The sequence below is a fragment of the Macrosteles quadrilineatus genome, unplaced genomic scaffold, assembly GCF_028750875.1.
Source record: "Macrosteles quadrilineatus isolate MER2022 unplaced genomic scaffold, UCM_ALF_1.0 Scaffold_2__2_contigs__length_208266976, whole genome shotgun sequence".
NCBI lineage: Eukaryota > Metazoa > Arthropoda > Insecta > Hemiptera > Cicadellidae > Macrosteles > Macrosteles quadrilineatus.
In genome coordinates, this window is record NW_026542595.1 from 17,412,802 (window position 1) to 17,439,779 (window position 26,978).

Here is a 26,978-nt window from a genome sequence, read left to right on the forward strand (position 1 = left end):
TTTTTTGTTTCCCTTAACTGTGAATAATAATTGAATCCTCCAATGAAAGTTTAGTTAAGGTTTCTTGGATGTACCGTAGTCATATTCTTCTAAAATAACTTAATTTTTATGGAAACAAATAGTTAATGTCTTTGACGTATCGGTTTTATTTAGCCTTAGAGGGGTTTCCTCTGCAATTATCACAAACTTAAGTAAATGTTTCCTACTAAAAATGGTAGCAATTTGGCTAACACCCTAGTTTATCGTTAATAGGAATCTTAATCTTGTAGATGTTCTTCATTATACAGGGTGTTTTCAAATTGTCTGGACATATTGTGGGGACTTGTTCCTTGGGCTAAGACAAACATAAAATGCCATATAAGTATGAATCCTTAAATGCCTAGATTTCTGTCTGTCGGTATGTTTGTGATTTTTGAACGTTATTTTATAACTTAGACATTTTTCAAGATATAAATTTCAAAATTGGTATAAATGTGTAGTTCAGAAGGTAAAAAGAGATTTAAAAACGTGATCAAAATCTTGAAAAATGCCCAAGATATAAAACTGTTTTTAAAAATCGTAAACATGCCAACAGACTAGGCATTTTAGACCCATACTTATAGCATTTTAGGTTTGTCTTAGCCCAAGGAACAAGTCCACAAAATATGTCCAGACAATATCGAAAACACCCTGTATATTTGGCATTGGCAGTGATAAACTCAGACACCGCTAGACCGATGGCCACTAAACTTGGTACATACATGTAGAATTTCATGGTGGTAGGTTTATACACCAAAAATTTCGTGATAAATTTCAGGGCTTAGCCCTGGGACCGTCTTAAAGGTACCCATGACAGGGATTTTGAAAGAATTTTAGTTAGAACGAGAGCTCACCCCGTGGTCAAAAAACGTGGCCAAAAGTATGTATTGTGCAAACTTCTCTATTTTGACCCCACACTGTAAATAAAAGATGCGATTATAATTTCTTCCATTACCTTCTTTTGGTACAACGCGCGTGTAAATCGGCCCAGTAATATGGTCAGGCTAATTGTCATAAGTTTTCCAAAAGCTGTTAAATATATAAGATTCACTAAAGGAATAGTAAACTTTTCAGGCACATGGGAAACATTTAATTTAACACAACCTGCATGTAAATCTGTCTAATAGTTCTCCAGATCTCACTCCTATTAGACTTGAAATTTTACCCCATGTTAAATTGTCAATAGATTGTTTAATTTCCGTTTTTATAACACTTAGTCAAGCAATATCTGAAATCGAAGCAAAATGGACAAATATAGAGACAATTTCATTTGGTATCAACCACGTGTAATTCGGCCCAGTAGTATGGTCAGGCTAGCTGTCGTAAGCTTTAAAATTTTGTCCCATGTTGAATCCCCATAAGAAAAGTCTCCATAAGTATTTTTATATAATATGTTCCTAGAGGTCGCCCCGTGGTTGAAAACCCAACCAAAAATATTATGTAATTTACAGACTTCTCTATTTCCCCCACACACTGTAAATAAAACATGTGTTTGTAATATCTTCCATTTGTTTTGATTTTCTGTTTATATTTTGTTGTTATTACGTCATCACCATGGCAACCCATAATACCCATGTTATTTTTTTAAAGATTTCAAATTCATTTTTCGTGCTTATTTGTGAGCCTAATTCAATTTATAAAGGGATTCTGCACATCTACAGGCAAATATCTTTCATTTGGTACCAACCACGTGTAATTCGGTCCAGTGGTATGGTCAGGCTAGCTGTCATAAGTTTTGCAAAAGTTTTTTAGTATATAAGATTGTTTACTAACAAAACATATGAAAGTAAAATTTAAACAGGTGATGTGAATTCTCGCCCCGAAGCGAAGCACGGGCAGAGCAACTATAGTTAACTATATAGATATATTATGTCTAACTAACTACGGTACAATAATAACAAGTATTAGTTAATCTGGCTTTATACTATTAGACGTTACTTAATCAGTCAAAATTATTTGGTTAGTTTTTTATCTTTCGTAAAAAATATAATTAAAAAAAATATATAATCGTTGACCAAAGAATCTCAAGAAATATCTTGTTGACATTAAGGAAATGTGTAAACTAACCAACTTGTAAACTATATTGTTGTGTTGAAAGACAATTTTTATAAGCTCTAGAAATAGTAAAAAAGCATAGGTGTACCAAAGTAGAGGAGTTTGGGAGAGCAGAGGGATGGAGTGTCAATATCGGACGCAAACATCGACAGTGCAGGTCGACCAGAGTAATTCATCATTTCCTGTCACCCCTGAATATTATTGATGGCCGACGGATCGCGGCTTACTCGTGTCTTTGTTGCGCACACCTCGCCATCCAACGGAAATTGTCTCTCCCAGCATCGCTCGAAAATAGTTATTTTTCTAACTAGTGCAGCAAAGGGCAAAGGCACTTTGCGCTCGTATTACACATTATATTTTTTCTACAGTTTCAATAAACCATAGAAATAATTAGTTTTTCAAACACCAAACAACGTTTTTAGGTTAGGTTAAATCCAAACGAACTGGGAAACACTGCAACAGCTGATCGTAGACATACTATCTTCAAGTGTTACCAACTTATTTTCAAGCATACACGTATTACATTTACGTGCCTAATAAAAACACTCTGTTTTGTGTTGTTTTGGTCGAAATACTAGAGTGCGGCAAAAAATGAGTGCGGCAAAAATAAAAAGAGTGTGGCAAAAGTAACTAAATGCAGCAATTAGCTAATTTGGTTTCTATTATCAGTACAAGAAAGTCCGCTTTGTCAGGTAGAAGTCGGAGTACAACGGTTTTGATAATATATATGACTTTAGACTATGACATTTTTAAGAGAGAGAGTGATTTTATTTATACAAGAGAGAGATTTGACACTATTTATTCCACCTGCTGCTGCTGTGATTTAGACATCGATGGTCCAATCTTCCATCACAACAGGCACAAAACACAGTACAATACACTGTTGAGGTTACACTCAATTACATATTCATTACAATGCAGATTTTTTTGTTCTATTAATTAACAAGTTGTTTACCTACTGAAATATTTTAACTATACTACAATAACACTAGTTCATCCAATTAATACGGTACAAGAAAAATAAAACGAATAATGTTTAGTATACTATATACAAAAGAAGAAAAAACTAATTTGCTTACTTCTTATTACAGTACTAGCATTATTACATTTTAACAATCTTATAAACTATATATTTCTAAAAGAGATTAGCTCTAAGTCTTTTGAATTTAAGAATTTAAGAGAGAGATAGAGAGAGAGAGAGGAGAGAGAGGGGGGAGAGAGAACGTTGGTACTATCGGCTAATGTATTAGGTAGCTTCTTTTTACTAATAGCTCAATGACAAATTAATGGCATCAGTAACCGTAATCGTTCTCACTTGGAACCGAGCCAGGGACCTTAAAATTTGAAATACCTACCCATTTACAATATAAAACTTTGGCCACTTAATATAAACACAATTATATTACGCCCTGTAGCGTTGAAAAATTTTAACTATATGTATTAGGTACCGGTGGACAATACATTTTCCGCTTGGTTAACTTTTCTCAAATTTTGTTGGAAGATCATTTCTGAATTCGTAACAAATTATTTACTGAGTCTATTTTCCTATGGATCATTTTAACACAAATTAATACTAGTTCTCTTCAAATATCCGTATAGTGTAGTTATATCAATTACAACTATGTTCAAGAACAGCTATGTTCGAAACTGTCAAAAGTAAAACTTAATGAAAACAGCTAAGTAAAAAAGTTCATAAAAAAATGTGTCATTTCGCTCGTAAGTTAAATGTTTAAATTCATTATCAAACGGCAGACAAACGCAAAAGAACGAGAGATGTGGCACGTAAGAGATTGTAGTCTAGACTCTAGACTGTGTAAACAGTAAGTTTACTTTGTTTTGCGTGTTCTGATGATAAGCCAAAGAGTTGGCTTGTAAAGTCTCTGACTCCTTATTGGAACATCACCTAAGAAGATTATGGTATTTTAGTGTTTTGTTTTCTGTATGCGAGGTAGAAGTTAAAGTAAGGAATAATGTAATAGCTATTTACATTACAAGTGTAGTAAAAGCGTTTTTACATCACGTAGGTGAATGTTGTGCAACGAGCGGAAGCGAGTTGCATAATTCACCTAAGTGATGTAAACACGCTCTTGCGTAACGTGTAACGTACAAGATTTTACCTGACCCGACAATATACAGGAGGTTACGAGAAATATTTTTCATTATTCACTTCACTCATCTTCTAACAGTAACGTTCATTTACAAACAAAAGCTAGGTTAGAAAAATTCTTCAAAGCATAACAATAAAATTCAAGCGCACAGCTGATTTCTAGCGTTGATCGTCGTTGGCTCAATAGAGGAATATTTTTTAAGTAAAACACTCAATGTTATTTAAATGGGTTTCATTACCTCACCGAGTGAGTTTTTTCAACTTTACATCACTCGAGAAGTAAAGAAGTTGTATACATCACGCTTGGGATAGGAAGTTTAACATGGCGGGTTAGGTAAAGTTATATTATATTGTGTTATATAATGGAATACAATCAAAAATATAATTCGCAATTATAGCTAAGATCATCTGATAGAATAGGTAAGTCTGAATATTTCACTTGTTTTGTTTTCAAAACGACATAAAAATCCATCATAGATTGTAGAACCTCTGTAAACTAATAAGTTTCTTTTCTGTTACAAAAGTTAACGTATTACACCGTTTAAACTTGTCAACAACAACCCAACGGATATCTTATACGCATAAGATATCGGATGGGATGAATATCCCGCATGTTGTAATGATAGAACTCGTTCGTGGAACAGTTCAATAAGTAGTATTACCTGAAGGCGGTGCAGGCGGGCGGTGGTGGCGAACAAAAGGCGTCGGGACGTTGATGCTGGGCCGTCGTCATGGTAGCAGACGTCATAGATCTGAAACACAATGACACAATAACCAATCAGTGGTCTACTGATAACTGATAGTCACTCATCTGGAGATCGCTCTTACGCTAGACTGACCATTGACCAATCCAACGATGTCAACTGAGCTCTCATAGCCAAATGTATCTGGGAGTTATGTCAGTATGATTTCATACAATTGTTCATTATATTAAACAATGGGGTAGCTTTTCGTTTTCGTATAAGAAAAACATAAAATTTTCTGTTTTCTGTGTAAGTGGACTGGATCTCAAGTTTGGCTCTGGACCATAGAACCTCCGCATTACTACATGGCTAAAATCTTTATGCGATTGGGTAGTTCTGAACCCAGCCTCTAGTACGGGAGTTCTGTGCTCCCGCTGAAGTATTTATAAAACATAATGCTCTCTATACTCTATTGGAATATCCAGTCAAAATTGGTACTAATTTTTAAACATTGTGTTAAGGGTTTTCGTCAATGTACGGACTAACTTAGGATTGTAAATTCCCCCCGTTTCGAATAACATATGAAAAAGTTCTATTTCAGTACATTAAATCAATCTGAACACAGTAGATTTTGTATATTTGTGAAAATATGGGTAAAACATTAGGGGCTATAACTACGTTGAAATAAAATTAACAACGTCTTAATTGTGGAGAAGGTAGAGTCAATGATGCAGTTTTCCGTACAGACTTTAATTGCCACCGACGCTATTGTAAGTTTCTAATAATTGACTACGTTACCTTACACGCGTATTGTAAGCACTAACTTCAAAGAAAGCTTTGTATTCTAAATATTATTAACATGGTCTTATAAAGGTCGAGAATTCAACCTGTGTGGTCTAAATTTGTACCAATGCAATTAAGTTTATTGAACGTCGGGTGGATATAAGGAGCTTAAGTTATCAATTAATTACACCCTGGGCGAGTTTTCATCCCACGCGCTGTCGCCTCGTGACACTATGGCATGTGGGTGTGGTCCATCTACCCTACCAACCATAGGGCTTCAATATAAATAAATACATGTAGCCACACCATCGTTATCTCGTGTCAATGGAGATTATAGGTACCACCAGACAGTGTCTTCGGGGAGAGTCAAACTATTATATCTTATTTTGATTGCCTAACATGTTATTCCAGAAGGTCTGAGGAAAAAGCCTTCCTCCAGAAATGCGTTAATGAGTTTAAACACGAAATGAAACTAATGGTAATGGCATTATTCAAAAAGTTTGAACTCTACTTATTTATCGCTACAGTTAATTAAAAATCTTACAGAGGATAGGGAGTTTTGAGTTTAGTTTTTTTATGGGGATTTATAGCACTCCCCTCCCCCCTTTGGGCACTCATGAATAGCACTTAATAGCAGAATAATTTTGGCATTTAATTTACAGATCTAAAAAACAGAAACGCCACGCTTCCGTTTTAGGTAATTCCACGTCTAATAATGGTAATGTTTCTTTCCCTAAGCTAAATTACTATCATTTGGTTTAGCGATTAAAAAGTCGTATTTGTTCATAAGAACACAGCCATTTTTTGGTGAGAAATAACTCACTATTGGTGAAGGGGGAGAATGGTAACATCGCCGTCGAGGAGCCACTTCTAATGACGAAGATATAAATCTGGTGGTCTGGGAGCCCATCGCAGTATCTGTTAGCGCTGGGTGACTGATGGTGTTAACGCTAACCCATGCGTATTTCTGGACGTGTCTCTAGAAATACCGCAGGGTGCACCACTTGCGTCAAACAGGCTAATGTCCTGTGTCGGACAGAAATATGAGTCAACGTCCTTGATAAACAACTGGAATACCCTAAGACCACAATAGTCCAATATCTTTGTCACCTACATTTTGAGGTTTAAAGAGGGAGTGTGATTGTTTGCACACCACAAACAATAATAGAAGCTATAAACTAGTGAGACGATGTGAATGTCACGGAGATTGAGTGATGTCCGACCCTTCTCATCCGTCAGGTGTCCGTGCAGGACAAATCCTTAGGTTATAAATCTGTGCCACTCCCGCCCGACTTATAAGAATCGTCACAATTTACTCAACATGGTCGTCTAATAAACGACTCACAACTCAATAACAGAGATAATTGATAAAATGTATTGATAATCAAGATTGCGCTTATGTTTGAGGTTATGTTTTATGTTTTGGTGTTGGACCATTTAGGCCCTATCACTCAAAATCACACCGATTTTGAGTGATTTATTATGAAATCATGATTTTGAGTCGTATTATGAAATTTATGTTCTGATCAAACATGTTGAAAACAGAAACCAGACTTCACAGATCGTGGAGGGATCGAGAATTGACGTTAATGTTAGTCAGTATTTCTGTCGCGCTTGGTTGCCCGAAATATCCAAGAAGAGCGTCACAATGCGACGCGATGCCGATGCTACACGTGGAGAACGCTGTAACAGAAGTGAAAAGAAACAGTTGAGTTGTAAACATACAACAACAATGCAGATCATCACAACCGTACTGCGATCAGATTGGGTGAAGTGAATAAAAAGTAGTACATACTACGTAGTTCGTACTACGTAGTTCTAGCACTTGCTCAAATCTAGGTGAATAAGAATTAGCTAGAACTAGGTAGTAAGTACTAGGGGTTCCCTAAATGATGTAGTATGTACTACCCTCTTAGTACGTACTCATAATCAAGACAGAACTGGCGCGCGGCGATAATCTGTTTGCCATTTCTGTCTGCACCTGCAGTTTTCTCAGTCGTGTTGATCAAATAGCCCTAGTAACTGCGCTTGACGACAATTTTTATGGCGTTGGCTAGGTATTGCAAGAGGGTGATAGGGCTTTAATATTGATTAGTGAGCTGCGAAAAAAACATTTCTATTACTTTGATAAATCTAAATTTCCGGGTGTAGTAAAGGGGAAAACAGTGTGTTGAAAATGTTAGATGATACAAAAAAAAAAAAAAACTCTTGGTAAGGATTTTAACAGATAACATGAAAAATGCGATGAAGAAAAAAACGAAGAGGAATGTTAAGGGAAATAAACCGACTAAGCTTAGAGAAGGAATTGAGATCTGATAGGAGAAAATGAGAAGGAAAAAAACTTGTTGGTAAACAAATCAACAATATCATTCTCAAATCATAGTACTGTAATTGCTTACAGTTAACAATATTTCTTATTTCAAGGTACCTTTTTCTGTTATGGACTTGGAGAAACATCGCCATCTTCGCAAACGACCAAACTGAAGCATGCCCATGAGCGTACTACATAAAAATGAAGTAACTACTATGCGGGCCGGTTTTTATTCACCGAAAAAGCCTAGTAGATACTACGTTCCCTAAATGACGAAGTATGTACTAGGGGTAGTACGAACTAGCATTTTATTCACCTGCAAGATGTAGTTTGTACTAGAGGCTAGTATGAACTAGCATGTTTATTCACCGAAAACCGAGTAAATACTTCAAAAAGAAGTACGTACTACCAAATACTACCTTTTATTCACCTCACCCATTATAAGATCATCGTAACGTTTAAAACCCTTTGAGGTCGAATGGCGAGTATAGGTCGCCGCCCGCCATTTTACCGACTGTTAAAAATGGCTACCTATACTCACCCCCAAAAAATCAAAAAATTTATCTTTGCGGTCAAACGGAGAGTATAAGTCGCCGAATACCATTTTCCCGACTACTGGAATGGCAAACTATACTCGCTGAAAAATGGGGAAAATATTCGACCTCAAAGGGTTAATAACGTTTACAGAAAGGAAGAATTTAAACTTCAACAAACTATGCAGTAACTGCAAGTTGACCTGCGGCTCCTGATTGCACGGTGTGAAATCACCACAGATGAGTAATTCAACGGTTTAGAAACAGCTTCTCCACTGTGAATGTCTAGAGTGAAACTATATACTCAATGAGGTGTTACGTCTTGATACTTTGCTGTTAAAATTTGTTGAAGACAAATCAAAGTTAGGCCTACTGATCAATAAATTATGTGCATAATATGACGAATAGTGAGCGCTTTCACCTTGAGGGTGGTTGGCGGTTGACAAATGATGGAGCTGAAGTAGGCGTTGTCGGCGTCGATACAGCTGTTTGGTTGATCGTTAACTAGTCAATACGCTACCTAAATTTAGCCTTCCTTAAGTTGACCCGTCCACACTCAATATATCCATATAGTTATTAGTTTTGGTTAAAATACACATTTAACAATAAACTAGTGGCCTGTAGGGGCCACCTAATTTAGACACAATTGTCCATATGTAGGCAAATCCCCATTTCGCGGTAGTAAGTCAGAAATATATCTATGAATTTGTCCATGAATTTTAAAACAGTAAGGCCCATTTCCCGGAATCTCTTTTTGTGTAACGGAAAGTGACGCAAAAGCCATGGCACTGTTGTATTACCTTATGTTTTTTATGAAGTTAGAATCATGTAAAAACATTTCTTTTGGTTCGTCAATACACAGAACATCAACCACTTTTGGGATGACAGTCGTATATCTCAAGATGAATACAGAGAACATAAACAACTTATGGGATGACAGTCTAGTCCTAAAAAGGTCAGCAACTTATGCATTGACAGGCCATGAGTGTGAAGTGCCAACTTTAATTCCAAAAGAAACACGTCAGCCTGTAACATCCAGTTTTGCAAAGTACCTTCTTAATTGTGGTTGTGGCATGTTAATGAGTCCATTGAGGCAACATGCGTTGAAATGCCCATTTGTGGCCTTCTATCTGCGAAGTGAAATGCGCCACAATGCATGCAAGTAACGTTTTGAGGACCTATATTGTGAGAAACAACACTCAACTCATTTTTCAACGTTCTGCTGAAGGTTGTTCTAAAGGCAGGTTGTAAACCAGCTTGTAGATTTCTTTCATAGTTAGGCCTTACATGACGTTCTCTTTAGAGTTTCTTGTGTCAGTTGAATTCCTGGATACTCTTCCACGTCTTGCAGGTCTTCCCATATATATTACGGATAATTCTACCCCTTTATATATATTATATAGTATCTGTTCCTTAGGAGTTGTTCGTTTTCGGGACGAACTTAACTAACATGTATGGGACTTCCACTTATTTGTCAAATCTTGGCAGTCTAATGTTGAAATAAGAGCTTGAAACGTTTAAGTGAATTTCAATTTTCCTTTTTGGAAGCTTACGAAGATATACCAATACGAACATGGAAAGAAAACTGTGTAACAGCTAACAGCAATAGCATTTTAACCATGATTGACTACCTATATTATGCTCCCTTCACTTATCAATGTGATCAGGGAACTGGATAGTTAACATGATGTGTTGATTGATTGCACATGGCATTCTGTTAATAGATATACTCAACTCACGTCAAACCTCTAGCAACTAGATTTTATAAGATAACCTCAAACCGCGGTAGTGGTGAAGTTAACTAAACTTGGTAACAAAGTTCGGCCAGTTATGATTTATTTAGCTCTACTACTCATCATTGTATTAATAAATAGGATTTAACAAATAAGCAATATAAACGCGTTATTAATAGAAATTCACACAACGCAATACAAAATAATGAACAAATCAATTTTTCGTTAAGTCGTCTACCACGTAACTTTAAAAAGAACATAAACTTGCTTTCTATATATATATTTTTACCTTCTATATAAATATATATATATATATAATTATATCTGAGTAAAACGGTACTAAGATAAACTCTTTTGAATCGTCACGTTTAGCTTTGCCAAGAAAGAAATACAGTGATAAATTTGCGCATTGATTTGTTATTGCACAAATTCAACATTGCACCACTCCCCGCGACAAAATAGCAAAAATACAAAGAATATGTTTCACGATTGAGTGTTTGATTTTGTAGTGTTTTTTTTTTATACATTTGATATTATTTTGAAAAATGCAGCCCAACAAGTCAAGCAACTTTGATTTGTAAGTTAAATTGATTTGATGTTAGCTATAAAGTATGCTGTTAACAGGGTAAAGTACTTGTAACAAGTTCTTGGTCCACGTATCTTAGTTTTCCTTAGGACTTAGTTTTCCTACCGAATCGTCCTCAAAAGTAAAAACACATTTAAACGGTATTTATTCAACTATGACTAATATTACATAGTGTATATGATAGTTAGGGGTAACACGTAGTATGCCGTTTATTTTCATAACAGACAATATGTTGGTAAACAATCACCAGACAACAAAGAAACTGCGTCAGACCGTATCAAGTGTCTCGGCCCATATTATAATCACGTCAAGTTCTTGTCTCTCAGCTGCTTCGACAGACAATATGAGGTGCGTCTCGCTCATCTGATCACGTCATGTTCATGTATCTCAGCTGCTTCGACAGACAATATGAGGTGCGTCCCAATCATCTGATCACGTCATGTTCATGTCCGTCAGTAGCTGCCTGGACGGCTGCCATCAAACACACAACGATATAACAACAACACTTAAAAGCTTAGTACATACGATCAGTGATTGTCAATAAGTAAAGAACAACATTTCTTCTTATCCGTAGTTGGTAAATTAATTATCCAATATGATTATTCTATGAAATTTCTAAGTGCCAAGTATGAACATATAATAAAACTATTTTTGGAAAAAACTTAAATGTTTCTTTTCAAAGATTTGAGTATTTTATTTACATCAACACATTCATTGTCTCCAGCCAAAATACTTACTTACTTTCCGTGTCCGGAAATCAGACTTCGCTTTTCCAAAAATTAGCTACCGATATGGCTTTGTCATTCGCTTGTAAAATATCATCTAATGTGCAAGACTGGTCTAGGCGTGGACAGATCAGCAGATGGCCAGGATCCTGAACAGCACCACACGCACACGAGATGTTTTCTTCGTCTGGTAAGAGACCCCATATCTGCATGTTTGTCTTGGTGCATGTTTGTACCTCGACCCTGATTCGATTTAGGGTCTTCCACACCGTGTAATGCAGGCCTCCACCAGGAGCCAGTTCCTTTCTGGCTTAGTCAATGTGGCCTCCCACCTTGCCACCCGATTGCTTGAGAGTGATCCATCCAGGACTCGTGTCCGTGATAAAAAGCTCTTTCTGGACCGAAACCGTCGCTCTGCAGGTTGGAGGCCGTGTAATGGGTGACGAGGGTCTGTCTCTTGCTTAGTCCTTTCTGCGTCGGCAGTGAATAGCGACATCACGTCGGATTGATGGAGGGGCGATCCCTATGATAGGATAGAGTTTGTGTACTGGAAATGGTTTCAAACACCCAGTTACAATCCGAACCATGTCATTGACTGCAGTGTCAACCTTATTTGCATGTGCCTAAAACCCACCCAGTTGGTAATTTAGAAATTAAACCTGCGTCTTAGAGGAACAACTTCAGGTTTAACAACATCACTAACGGTGCATACTATAGGACTGTGTTGAGTTTGGGGAATCGGATCACCAACAGACTTTTCACACTGTGAGGTAATCCTGCTGCTCACAAAGATTGTTGTCAGTGTTATAACCTATCTTCGATCTACAGCTGTTAAAGGAGCAAGGGATCTTAGGATCGTGTATGAGCTACAGGTCATTTGCCTCAGCCCAGGTTTCAAGTTTTGTCCCATTTTCACTTGTCTCTTTGTATCACCAAGCAATGCTCTGACACTTAAAATCCCCCAAGACGAAATTAATGTCATCATAGCATAGATTATCGGGCTCTGTAAATACATACTGAGATTCGGGAGGCTTATACAAAGAGGTGACACTGTACTGTGGTGTCCTGACCGTTAGTATCTCAATATTGTTCCTCTCAGTCGGCGAAGCTGAGGTGATGTCAATGTATGGCCTGGCAAAAACAGTGCTACCATATTGATCATGAGGTCTCTCTAGAATCAGTCTCATTCTCTCTATGTTGGGTCTAAGTTTTAAAATGCCCCGGTGTATTTCTTGCACAAGGAGGAAGTCACATTCGTACGTCTTGCTGTCTAACCATTCGAGATCGTTACTAATGGCCTTGAAAAAGGCCGTTCAGGCAGATTCATTTTTCGAAGTCTTCCGGTTGTAGAAGGATTTGCCGCTGAGATGTCAGCGTTACCCGGGGTGCGCCCGATTGTGATGTCGTTGTTAGCGAGTAATGGTCACAATCTTCGGGGAGGCTCCTTCTGTGCACCCTAAATTATTAAATCCAGCCAAAATAAAAAAATACCATTGCCTAAGGATTTAAATTCTTCAGTTCTCTTTTTCTTTATTTCTGATGGACCTGGTTACTGATCTTAACATTGCTTTGGTCCGATTTTATGTTAAGGAAATTAATCACCATTCTGGGAAGCTGCGTGCAAATATTAGAAAACACATCTTAAACTTAACTAAAAAGTATGGCTTGTTCTTTTAAATTAATTACAAAATCTTTAACACTGTTTCAATATTAAGTACATCACTACAGCCATTAGCTGTTTGGGCTATTATTTAACAGCTGTGTCTGAGGAATATGTCGGCCTTAGTCACTCAAGACTACACGATCGCGCCACTCATCCTACACTCATCTCCATTCATACTTGGCTTAAAATACCTACTTTGTATGGTCGCCATTTAATTGCAAAGTAAGTATCAAAGTACTAAGCACGCTCACGTGTTTTTTTTTTGTTGCAATTTCGTAGTTATAAGATATTATATGACTCCGTATGTACTCACCTTTTAACTACCTTGTACTCGTCTTAGAGATTGGTTTTAGCTTCTTCACATAAATAATTAATATCGATGTGATCTGATAATGCGTGACCTATGTTGCACATTTATTGAGCTATAATGGAAGGAGTTGCTGTCTGTATGAATCGATAGCCAGAAGAAGGAATTTACCCGCGCTATATCGGGCTTTGTGTACTGTAAGTGTGTGTGTGCGTGTGATTGTGTGTGTGTGTGTTTGTGTGTGTGTGGTGTGCACGTCACTGATAGAACACACGTGCTCCAACCTTTCTCAAGAACCGTGGAACATTCTACTTACTAGATTGTTTGTTGGGTTAGGCTTGGAATGCTGTCAATAGCACGAACTTCAAAGCCAGTATCCGACCAGTCTTCTATAATACTGGTAAACTCCCTCAGCATGCTTTTATCCCTAATGTACGATAACGTGTTAATTGTTTCATACCTCCTCATAGTTATTGTGGTTCTGTTACACACAAAAAGACATGTTGGTCATTCTGTATTTTGGCGTAATGGTTTCATATATTCCAATCTGTATCTCTAAAAGAGGAATTATGTATTTATGTATGTATGTAAATATATATATATATATATATATATATATATATATATATATATGTGTATATATATATATATATATATATACATATTTGTGGGTGTGTACCTTATGGACTCTGAAACCACTCAAAAGATTGTAATGAAACTTTCAGGCATTATTCAAGGATGGTTTGTGTGAACTTTGGTGCAGATCCGTCAAAAGGGCTCCGCCCCAGTTACTTTTGAATAAGTCCAAATATATTAAACCCCAATCGCAGCACACCTGTGCACTCGAGAACGTTTAAATTCTCCAATGTAAAATATGTAAACATAAAAACCTTTATCAAAGTATTGACTTACTTGACTTATTTCCTTTAATCCCGAGGGGGACGTAGGGCCGCAACAAATGCTCTCCACCGGACACGATTCTGGTATCAAAGTATTATAAACAATAAAATGGATGGCACTTAATATTTTTATCTTTTGTTCTATACCCACACAATCTAACATAAATTATCAAGTGAATAATAATCGTGCGTGCTTTATCAGGAATTCAAATGCCTCTCAATTTGTCAGATATCGACCATATTACTGTCATTAAAAGAAAGAACTCCAATAATACTAATGCGAAACTAACTGGTTTTAATTCCACTACTCTTGGTGACACGACTGACAGAGGTGACTGGCAAACCCCATTATTAATGTAAGTTTGTCCTGTTGAATTTACACTTGTCTGATCACGGGTTTGATTTGAGATGGTTCAAAATAAACAACAAAAATACGTATCCAACAGTTTGGATGTTTTTGTTGTGATAAAGCACGATACTGTTGTACATACGCAGTATTTTAATGAGGTGGAGACCTAATTACAACATAATTGATACGTGAACAAAATTACACTAAAATCCGAATAAACCGAGATGCAAAATCTGATTATGACGCAGTTAATTTCTAATGACCTGTGAATACAGTCATTGTCACTATCTAGGTAGCAAAAAGAAGTTGGTGAAAGCTACCTGCCCTGCCTTACGTTAACCCATCCATATCACGTGAATAAGTTCTACGTTTTTGAGTAGGCCTACTGCAATATGTACTTATAAACATATTTTTTAACTATGCCTTGTAATGTCTATTTATTTATTTAGCGTAAACAATTATAAGTTGAAACAACATTAGGTTTCTGGCAGTGGGTGTCCCAAAAAGGGGGTTGCACGTTTGCAACAACATAGCACTGACAGTTTTGAAATTTAACACAATTTATTAAGTACATTTCAAAAATATTCGGCTTCTCATCACTTGGTGACAAAATGGTGTCATATTGAAAACTGTACCGATTTCTTTCCTATACAAATTACTTAAGGTATTACTTTGACTTAAGTTATTATTACCTTATTAGCGAATTTCCCTATAGGGAAGTAGCTATTACCGTAGGTCTCATGGTAAGACTTAGGCCCGGGACCGATTTACTTTTTCATTTTAATGTCCCCAGAGGCCAAAAACACCATTCGTTCAAATTTTTATATATGTATATATATATAGATATATATATATAGATTTATATATATATATATGTGTCCGTGAACACGATAACTTGAGTAATTTGTAACCGATTTTGATGAAATTTGGTTTGAAGGTGTAAGGCGGGATAAACTTGAATGAGTTCGCGATCCAGCATGATCGGACCATGGGAACAGGGTTTTATGGGGGGTTTTATGGGGTAAAAATTGGTTTTTCTCACTTCTTACCCTCAAAACACAAAATTTCCCAATTTTTCTCTAAACCTTCTTAAAGAGCTTAAAAAAACAAACAATTCAGTATATCAAAGTGTTTTTGTACGGTTATTGGTTACGGAGAAAACTAAAAAAATGGTAAATTCAAAATTCCCATGTTATTCTTATGGAGAATATTGTAAAATGTTGTAGTTTGCTTGTTTATGGATATATTTTGATCAAACTTGGCAAATTTATTTATTTTATAGTAAGCTATCAATATTTTACTAAAAACACACTACTTTATTAGTTTCCTTGTAGCAGCAAACCTAGGTACTCGTTAAACCTAATGTTATTTAAATAGATCAATTGAAAATCAATTCGGCCAAATGGAAATTCGCTTAGACGGCAGGTTTGCTGTGGCGGGGGTATTTTTTACTGTGATGCCGATTTGACACTTATTTTTGTACCATGCTTAAATATTTTTTTCAAGAAAAAGTAAAATTCGTATAATTTAAATTTCAGTAAAATTGGTAATGAAATCAATACCTGTTTACACAATAGATTAGATTAGAGTAGTAGAGGACATGCTGATGATCATCACAATACTTACTTATCCTGTTAATGAAGGCCCTACAGTATTGAGACATTACTGATCATCTGTATAGTGTATAGTGCAAGGTGTCAGTGAGGTTAATAGAATGCTTGATGATCATGGCCGAGTTTGCGGTTCACCAGCTACTTTGTACCAACAAGCCATGTTCAATGAGATGAATATTCCAGTTTACGCGCCAATACAAGTAACGTTCCGCCTCGTCACCCTCCGCATCCGTTTGCGACGCCGAGGAACATTTCCTAGCTGCGAATCTCCGATTTCGGAACAGAATGAGATTTATTAACTGTGAAATGTTGTGTCATTTTAACCCATTTTTTTCAAAGAATGTTCTCCCGCACTATATCGATATGTTACGCTCAAACTCCAAATTCGGACAATGTCCGAATTGTTTACCCACTTCGCAATGATTTACTCAATCGCCGAAGAAAGTATTGACTTTGAGGAAATCAGTTTACCCACAAAGTGGTCTGGGAATTTCGCTTCGGCCAATGTCCGAATTAAATGCTCACTCCGCGACATGGGTACTTCACACTGTCCACATCGCGAAGTGGGTAAAGATTTCGGACATTGTCCGAATTCGTAGTTTGAGTGTAACAGCTGTATCCCACCACACTGAGGACAATTTAAGATCTGTAGTGTAAACAACTGCCCAACAATATACAATAAACATGCCAGAATTAAGTGAAGGGTAAAGGATTTGTGTAAGAAGCGAAGAGCCAATGAAACGCATTACTCATGATTGTTGTCTACAGTCATCGTTTAAAATTAACCGACCAACGGCCTCGTTTGGTCATCATTAAAAATATTAAAACACAAATAATTTTACCATATAAACAATCTAATAGTTCAAAACATCAATAACGACTGATCAGTACAGCCGCGAAGACAGGGCTGGGACGTTGTTTTCATCATAGATATTCGTGAGGATAATAAAGGCAAACATTTAGTAAAAAAAAATACAGAAATCTTTTTAAGGACAGTTTTGACCAGTACAGCTACGATATCATTTGAATAATTGTAAGTTAATTTAACAACATAGTTTTTTTAACTCTACACAGTACCCATTAACAAACCATACATTCATAGTTATTAAATATTTCAGTAATAGAGTTCAGCTTTCAAAATCAGGATATTAAAACATGCATTAATCCTAAATTTGCCGGATTTACTTAGTTGAAGTGAATAATATCGAACGGTGACACAATTTACGTCGGCAACCTAACCTGGCAAAATACCACCGCCCCTCTCACCCCCTGGAGTTAAACAACAACTGCAAACAACTTTTATGGTTGTTGATCAACTCCTGCAGAAAGTAAACTTATCAGGGACGTGTTTAATCGAGGGCAAGCTATTTCCAGACGAGAATTCTGTTTCTCCATGTCTAATGCTCAATGAGATCACTATTTGACATTCCGCTAGGCATGACGGTAAAAGTAGCTTAAACTCATATGACATAGGAACAGTTTTAATAATTGCTAATCAAATTATGTTTTGGCATAGATTAACAACACAAAAAGTCCAAGGTGATGCCACAATGTAGTATATAACACGAATAATACAATATTACTGTCTTTATTTACGTAATGTTTATGTACAAAATTATATGCATATATGGACATGGTTAAACATTTTACCCAAACAATATTATGTTTAATACATAAAATAATATACAAAATCCCAATAGTTTACGAACATATTGTAACAGTATCGTTGACTTTAGATACTGCCTCGTTTGATGTCTGTTTCTTGTCCGGTAACGACTTTGTTAATGTCGACTAAATATTTAGTAAAATGTCTAAAATGTCATTTTAGAGTAAACTTTGGAGCGTGCTATCAACAATTTAGTTACTATATCACTGGGCAAGCAAGAAGTTACAAGTTGCAGTTTAATTTTGGCCTAATAATTTTAAAGTTGGTAGAATAACGAGTACTACATAAAAAACGTAATTGTCCCCAAAGGTACCGATTATAAAGGTAATCTAATAGTATATATTTCATAACAAGAGTAGAAAGTGAGTCATTACATATTTGAGACCAATGTGAGATTTATCGAGCACTTTAAATGGTCGAGAATATGTATAGACCCACTTTCACTCACGAATATTTTTATAGTATTCGTGCACTCGTGTTTTGAACGTTACTTTTTGCTACACTACAAATAATATATTCTTCATTACATAACTTATAGACTTTTTTAGGGTATGGCTTCAATTTAAAGTTAATATTTACTTTAGTTGTTGAAAATTTAAACAGTTTATAAAACAATAACAAATATTTGAAGTTGTTGAAAGTGGAAAATTTTCTGTTGTAAACAATGTTACTTTCGGTAGTAAACAATAGACAGCTGTTGAAAATATGATGTTTCGCAGGTTGTAAACACATGTTTGTCGAAACAGCTCAAATCATAGTAGTGTAGTGAAAAATTAATTTCAGCTGTTCCGATGTATAAGGGACATCGATCTCAATTATATAAGGGAGAATGATTAAATGTGTAGGGAGTTAGCCTACGGTTACTCTATTGTGCTATGGACTAGAACCCCATTATTAGCCAGAATCAAACATATACTACAACATAAATGAGATATAAGATGTATATCATTGGCATGAAACTGTAAAGTTGATAAGCCCAATGTAAAGTAAAATGTTAAACTTTACCACTACCGTTATCAGACAAGCCAAGAGCCTGATGCGAACACTCTAAAGCTCCTGTTATTAAAGCTCCTGTGTACCGTGAGTGCCAGCAACTGTCCCTCCTGTATCAGGGTTGGTGAGAGTGGGACAGAGATATAATCGATTTATGAGACTTGCAGACACAAGGTCGATTTAATATCTTTGTAGTATATATTCGTAAAACATATATAGGCATGGACTGGATTAACTGGTCGAGAAATTTAATATATCGTTTGTTCGTCATGATTTGGCAGCATTATCTATTAAAATGAATTTGCGAACCTCATTCGACCAATGGAAGAAAAGAGAATTTGGGACCTGTAAAGGAGAGACTGCCACAGTACGCTGCTATCTTCTGGTTAGGTTAAGTAAGTTTACGATCATGGCATTCAAGATAACATTTACAAAATTGACCTTCTTCCACATACGTGAAAAATAAGGCTCGAAAACCAATTGAAATCTTAGTATAGATTTATCAGCGCATAACAATCTGAGTAACAAAATACTCAAGATCTCCCTTATTGTCTTAATGTAAAGAACGCTATGATAACAAAACGTCTCCTAGCGTCGTGTTACCTAGATGAAATTCTCAAATCACTAAGACCGTTCGTTGATTTGATATTTGAAAATACATCTACCTTTATAGACCAGTCAGTAGAGGTTCAAATAGGGTGGTCAAATTGCAAACGGTGGGGTAGTAAATTTTATTTTTGCAACTTGTATATATGAGTATCAGGAAGTAAATACCAAAAATGGTAGCACGAAAAATGTCGGGGCAACTTTTGGCAGGCTAAAAACCTCAAATTAGGGGGGTTTTATGGAGTAAAAATTGGTTTTCTCATTTTTGACCCTCAAAGCACGAAATTTCCCAATTTATCTCTCAACCTTATTAAGGAGCTTAAAAAAACAAATAATTTAGTATATTGAAGCGTTATTGTGCGCCTGATGGTTTCAGAGAAAATTCCAAAAAATTGTAAATTTAAAACTCCCATGTTATTCTTATGGAGAATAAGTCAACTGTTGTAGTTTCCTTGTTTATGAACATATTTTGATCGAATTTGGAAAATACATTCATTTCTTACTAAACTATTAACATTTTACAACAAAAAACACTTTTTTACCCTCCCTGTTGCAGCAAACCTGAGTACTCATTAAACTAATTCAATTTAAATAATAAATAAATGTGATATTTTTAAGGAGGCATTTTAGTGTAAATCCAATCGGGCAAATGAAAATTCGTTTAGTCTGCAGGTTTGCTGCGGCGGGGGTATTTTGTATATCTGATGGTTTTGTAATGGCACCATGTTAAAGAAAAAGCTAACATAAAGATGGGTACAATCGTACAATGCATCTCTATGTATTTCTCAACAATTTTGAAGGAAAACAACACATGATTTTCAATGTTTCATAACAGCTGATTGCAAAATATCAACACAAACAAAAACAAACGATGTATTGATGATGAGAACAATTCAGTTTGTGGTTATATTATTGGGATAGTTTGTAAAAATGAGTGATCCTGACCTAGGAGGGGTGTGTTTTATTTGTGAAAAGGTTTTAGGAGAGGGTGAAACCAGGGTAGTAAAAGATAAGGGTGTGAACAAACTTCAAGAATTGAGTCTGAGGCGTAAAATTAAAAAACACCAGCAGTTTTTGAATGGACAGAAGGAAGTGAAAATACATTATACCTGCCGTCTAAAATATGGCAATGAACGATTGATTGCAGCATGGCTTCGTCATCATGCAAGTGGAGCTGGGGATGATGGCAGCCGTGGAAGTCCAATTCTTCGATCAAAATCAGAAGATTTTAACTTCATAGACCAATGTTTTTTGTGTGGTGAAGGGGCAAGTGTAGAGTTTATAAAAAGATAAGAACGACTTCCCAAACATGAAAGGAATCTAATACACAAAGTGACAGAACTAAATGTGAAACAGACAGTTATAAAGGCAGCTGAAGTACGTAAAGATGTTTGGGGGGAAAAGATTATAAACCGTATCAGTTATGTAGTAGACTTGGTAGCAAAAGGTGCATGGTATCACAGGTTTTGCTTACAGAAATTGTACAATCGCGTGAACGTGACAGGTATGAAACGAGGTCATCGTCCTTATACTAATATTGACGATGCAATGGAAACTATATACTCTTATCTAGAAAACAACTCGGAAGAATGCCAGTTTTCCATTGAAGTATTGATGTCACAAATTGACGTTGAATTTCGACCTGATGTGAGAACAGTTAAAACACACCTTAAACAGAAGTATGGTGACGACATCATCATAGCTGAAGTAAACAATAAGAAAACGGTTATTTGTTTTACAAATATTGGACACAAAATTATCTCTGCCAAATGGTACAGCGAACAGGAAAGTGATCCTGAAAAGGAGAGACTCCGAGTGGTCAAAGCAGCGGCTGAAATAATTCTGTCAGATATAAGGTCTCAGGCCTATGACACAGATACGTATCCTCCATCTGATAATTTTTTGGGTGACGCAGAATCGGTCATTCCAGAATCTCTGAAGCTTATGATGGAAACTGTAATAATGAAACACAAAAAAGGGTCATTAGAAAAGTGGAAAAAAAGATGTACAGCTTTGTCACACGCTGTAATGAACGCTGCCAGACCTCGATCTTTCATGTCATCCATTCTCACGGGGATTGGCGGGTACCTATACCGTAAGTTTGGTTCCAAACATTTAATCCAAATTCTTTCATACCTTGGTTTTTCAAGTTCTTATGGTGAAGCTTCATTGTTAGAAACCTCTGCTGTCCTCCAGCCTCAAAGACTGAAGTTAAAAGATCAGTCATTTTGCCAATTCGTTTTTGATAACGCTGATGTGAATATCAAGACACTTGACGGCTGTGGAACATTCCATACCATGGGGGGCATGATGGCAGTTACTCCTCACAGTGCAGTCTTGCCTGACCTAGGTGTTACACGTCTCTCAGAACAATCCTCTGCTGAAACTGCAAAGAAGGCTGGACTTGTTCCACTACTCACATTTGGAAGAATCAGTAGCCTTGGAGATGTAAGGGTTGAGAATTTGCAAACCCTAAATAACATATCAAATGAAATAGCACCATTAAACACTGATTTAGTCTGGTTGTACGGTAAGTGGAAAGAAGAGCCAAATATTCCAGGATGGAATGGTTTTATGGAGCAGGTAACAGCCAAGAAAGATTTCGAGCGTTCCCGAATTATCTGTCTCCCATTCATTAACAGCCCTCCATCTCATCTCGACACTGTGTACACATCACTATGTGTGGCATCACAGAAGTGCATAGAATACGGCCAAAAGACCTGTTTTGTTACGTTTGACCAGCCATTATATTTCAAAGCTAGGGATATAATTGGCAAAGGACATCCTGAGTTGGCTAACGTAATTGTAAGACTGGGAGGTTTCCACCTCGTCATGTCATATCTGGGTACCATTGGAACTATAATGGCCTCTCCCCTCCGATGTTAGCCTAGGGCAGCAGTATTTTGCTGTAATAGATGGAGGCTATCTGCTTCATAAAGTTGTTTGGCCTCACAATGCTTCTTTCGCTACAATTGCTAAGATGTACTCCTCTTTTATAAAAAGACACTACTTTGGATACACAAACGTAACTGTTGTCTTTGACGGGTACCCTGCTCAGAGTGGTACCAAAAGAACCGAGCGATTGAGGAGAATGAGAGTTCACCAATCCCCAGATGTGATCTTTGATGTAAACACTATCAATCAAGTCGCACAGGAGAAGTTTTTGGGCAACGAACAAAACAAAAATCGTCTGATTGAAGTTCTGAAGAAACACTTTGAAGATTGTAAAATCGAATGTAAGCAGGCCATAGAAGATGCTGACTTGCTAATAGTCAACACAGCCATCTCCAAGACTAAAGAGCACAAAAATGTAGCAATTGTTGGAGAGGATATAGACATCCTAGTTCTAATGACAGGGCTTGGCCAGCCTCACAATAACTTGTTTTTTCTTAAGCCTGGAAGAGGGAGTGCAGCTGACACGTACTACTCAACAACATCATTTAAGTTTGACCAAGAAATCATCCTTTTCATCCACACCTTCACTGGATGTGACACCACATCTGCTATCTATGGCCAAGGAAAGATGAAGCTAGGCGGCATGGTCACTGCTTCAAAAGACCTAAAAGACATATGTTTAAGATTCTTCGACCCATGTACAAGCCATGATGAGATTGCTGATGCCGGTGCGCGGGTTTTATCGGCTCTCTACGCTGGCAATCCCATTAACGCAAATCTGGACGAGCTACGATATTCTACATTTCAACGAACAGTGAAAAAAGGAAAAGTGGACCTTGCACGATTGCCACCTACATTGGACGCTGCACGCCACCACTCATACCGGTGTTTTCATCAAATACAGACGTGGTTGGGAAACACCATCAACCCAGAAGAGTGGGGATGGGTCCGCACTAATAAAGAGCTAGCTCCAATACAAACAAACAGAGATGTGGCCCCTTTTTCACTACTAAAAACAATTTCCTGCGCTTGCAAGAAGGGTTGTGCTGGAGCTTGCTCTTGTCGCAAAGCAGGTCTGAAATGCTCTTCGATCTGCAAGCACTGTTGTGGCCAGCAGTGTGAAAATGTCATGCCTGCTTTATTTGACGATGATGAAGACAATTCGGACCTGATATTAGAATCAGGTGAACAAGACCTGTGTGAGATATTCATGCAACCTCCACAGTTGTCCGAAGAGAAACCAGGGCCATCCAAAAGGGTGAGGATTAACGACCCTTTGAAAAGCAAAGTATGAGGTCATTCCAACTTCTTAAAAAATGTTTTTATGTAAATAATTAAGTTGTTAAATAAACTTTTAAATACATTGATCAATTGTGTGATTATTATTTAATGTCTCTTTAAATATTGTGACTCACCACGATGTGCATTTGTACTGTACAAACGATGTAACTCATGAGTACATTCAGACGCTTATGTAAGTTATGTACCTACGACTTGGACGGTTTATGTAAGTTTTTTATGGCCTTTTTCAGCTGCAGAAAGTTAAAAAAAGCACTGCACTGCACTTTTTGACAACAAAGTCATACTTTTTGTTGTCATAATTTTTTTTTTTATCGCAAAGCTTGACTTTTTTTATGCACAATTTAGTAGCCTTAAATTTTTTACTTAGTAACCTTTATGCTAGAATGCACTAATGTGTATACTTATAATAAAATGGGAAAAACAACAACAATACCCCCGACGCAGCAAACCTACAGACTAAGTGAATTTCCATTTCTCTAAATGATTTTAAATTAAATCTATTTAAATAACATTAGGTTTGACAAGTACCTAGGTTTGCTGCTACAAGGAAACTGAAACTAATAAACTGTGTTTTAGTTAAATGTTAATAGCTTAGTATAAAATAAATAAATTGGCCAAGTTTTATCATAATATATCCATAAACAAGCAAACTACAACATTTTCAATATTCTCCATAAGAATAACATGGGAATTTTAAATTTTATTTATTTTTTTATTTTTATTCCATTACCAATAACCGTACAAAAACACTTTGATATACTAAATTATTTGTTTTTTTAAGCTCCTTAATAAAGTCGATTGATAAATTGGGAAATTTCGTCTTTTGAGGGTCAAAAATGGGAAAAACCAATTTGTACCCCATAAAAAACTCCTATTTTGAGGTTTTTAGCCTGCCAAAAGTTGCCCCGACATATTTGGTGCTATCATTTTTGATATTTACTTCCTAGTACACATATATACAAGTTGCAAAAATAATATTTACTACCCCACCGTTTGCAACAATCAACTCCTTTACTGACTGGTCTATTAAGTCCATGGATTTCCCTGAAGACTACGGTGATTACATCCTTTGTCACATTATTTTGCAAAAGTTAGACAAACATACTCGTCAACTATTTGAAAGGAAATTTTCTGGTATGGAGTTTCCTACACTGCACAACTTAATCAACTTCTTAAAAGATCACTGTAAGTCCTTGGAAGCAGCAACCCTTTGTTTGTTTTGTAATGAAGATCATTCTATCTATCAATGCTGTAGAACGTAAAAACTTCATAAAAAGGAAACAAGCTTGCTTCAATTGCTTATCTCATGGACATACTTAAAAAAGCTTGTTCATCTAACGTTTTATGTAAGAATTGTTCTAGAAATCATCATACTATGCTTCATGAATCACCTTACCTGAAAGTTCTACATCAGCTCACACAGCCTCACACAATCACCGCACCACCACTCTTCTTGGCACCGCTGCTATCCAGATAAGAGATTCTGCAGGAAACTAACACACTGTACGAGCTCTATGTGATCCAGGGAGTCAAATGTCATTTATCACTCAAGAATGCTCTCGTAAGTTATCATTACCTGTCTCACTATGCACTCCAATCATTGGAATTTCTAAGTCAACAACTCATTCATCTTTAGGAGTAGTTGATTGTCACATTAAACCTCGATTACAGAATCATCCTTGCCTACAAACTAATGCTGTAATACTTGACTGTATTACTACTCAACTCCCCTCTCAAACATTGCCTAAGGACATTAAGCATGTTTACAAGGACCTTGAATCTAGCCGACCCTCACTTTGATGTTCCAGGTAAAATTTAATTCTCAATAGGTGCTGATCTGTATCCAGAAGTGTTTGACGGCGGGCGGAAATCAACCAACCAAGGTTATCCAACTCCTTTTAGAACAATCTTTGGCTGGGTTTTGATTGGTAAAACGTCATCAAATATGTCTGAGTCAACAAATGTAAATTCAAATCTTTGTGTAGCCCCTAATCATACGTTAGATGCAACTTTAAAAAGGTTTTGGGAAATTGAGGAAGCTCCAAAACAAGTTCATCTAAGTTCAAATGATAAACAAGCGGAATCGCTGTTTTGTGAAACTCATAGTAGAAACGATTCCGTCAGGTATGTTGTTAAGTTACCGTTACTTTCCGAGTCTCCTTGCTTAGGCGATTCATATGAACTTGCCCTTCGAAGTTTTAAATGTTTGGAAAATCGTTTGAATCAAAACCCGAATCTTAAAGATGAGTATTCCCAATTTATGGATGTATATCTAAAGTTTAGGGCATATGAAACGTGTAGATCCTAAAGTTGACCTCAAACAAATCAAGTATTTCATCCCACATCATGATATTTTCAAATTAGGCCAAGATAATAAAACACCCCAAATACTGGTCGTTTCAACGCATCCGCCAAAACCTCTAACGGCAGGTCACTCAACGATGCAGGTTCAAAACTGCAGAATGATTTCGATTACATCCTATTTTTTTTACAGCCGACATATGTAAAATGTACCGGCAAATCATCGTCCATCCTGATCATCAATTCTACCAAGCTATCCTTTGGAGGTCATCACCTGAAGATCACATCGATTGTTTTATTCTCAACACAGTCACTTATGGTGTTTCGAGCGCTCCTTACCTCGCAATACGAACTCTACAGCAGCTCGCCCAAGATGAAGGTCAGAACATTCCTTTAGCTGCTAAGTCCCTAATAAATGATATTTTTGTTCATGATTTATTGGTTGGATCCAAAAGGATGCTATCAAATTAAAGTCCGATTTAATAAGTTTGCTCAAGTTAGGTGGTTTTGAACTAAAAAATGGGCCAGCAACCATCCTGATTTACTAACTAATGCCAATGAACCTAACAAAGAAATCAAGTTCAATGACACTGATGCAATTAAGGTCTTAGGTATAAAATGGCCACCAGTATCTGATGAGTATATGTATCAAGTGAAATTGAGTAATTTCAAGAATAATTCCAAACCAACTAAACGTTCTATTTTAAGTCTGTTGAGTACAATATTCGACCCTCTTGGATGGGTGACACCAGTGGTATTGTATGCCAAAAAGATTATGCAAGTTCTATGGACTTTAGGTGTTGGTTGGCATGATTAATTAGATGAAAATGCTTTGAAAGATTTGCGTAAT

At 36.5% G+C, this 26,978-nt stretch overlaps 1 protein-coding gene across 1 annotated transcript in view; it reads right to left on the reverse strand.

The window, feature by feature from the left end:
* The window catches only part of LOC128983968 (uncharacterized), a 69,544-nt gene that overhangs the window by 24,736 nt on the left and 17,830 nt on the right, over window positions 1-26,978 (reverse strand). The window contains exon 2 of the mRNA XM_054403249.1: window positions 4,843-4,932. Within this exon, the coding sequence (XP_054259224.1) occupies window positions 4,843-4,932 (90 nt within the window). The remainder of the gene's footprint in view (window positions 1-4,842; window positions 4,933-26,978) is intronic.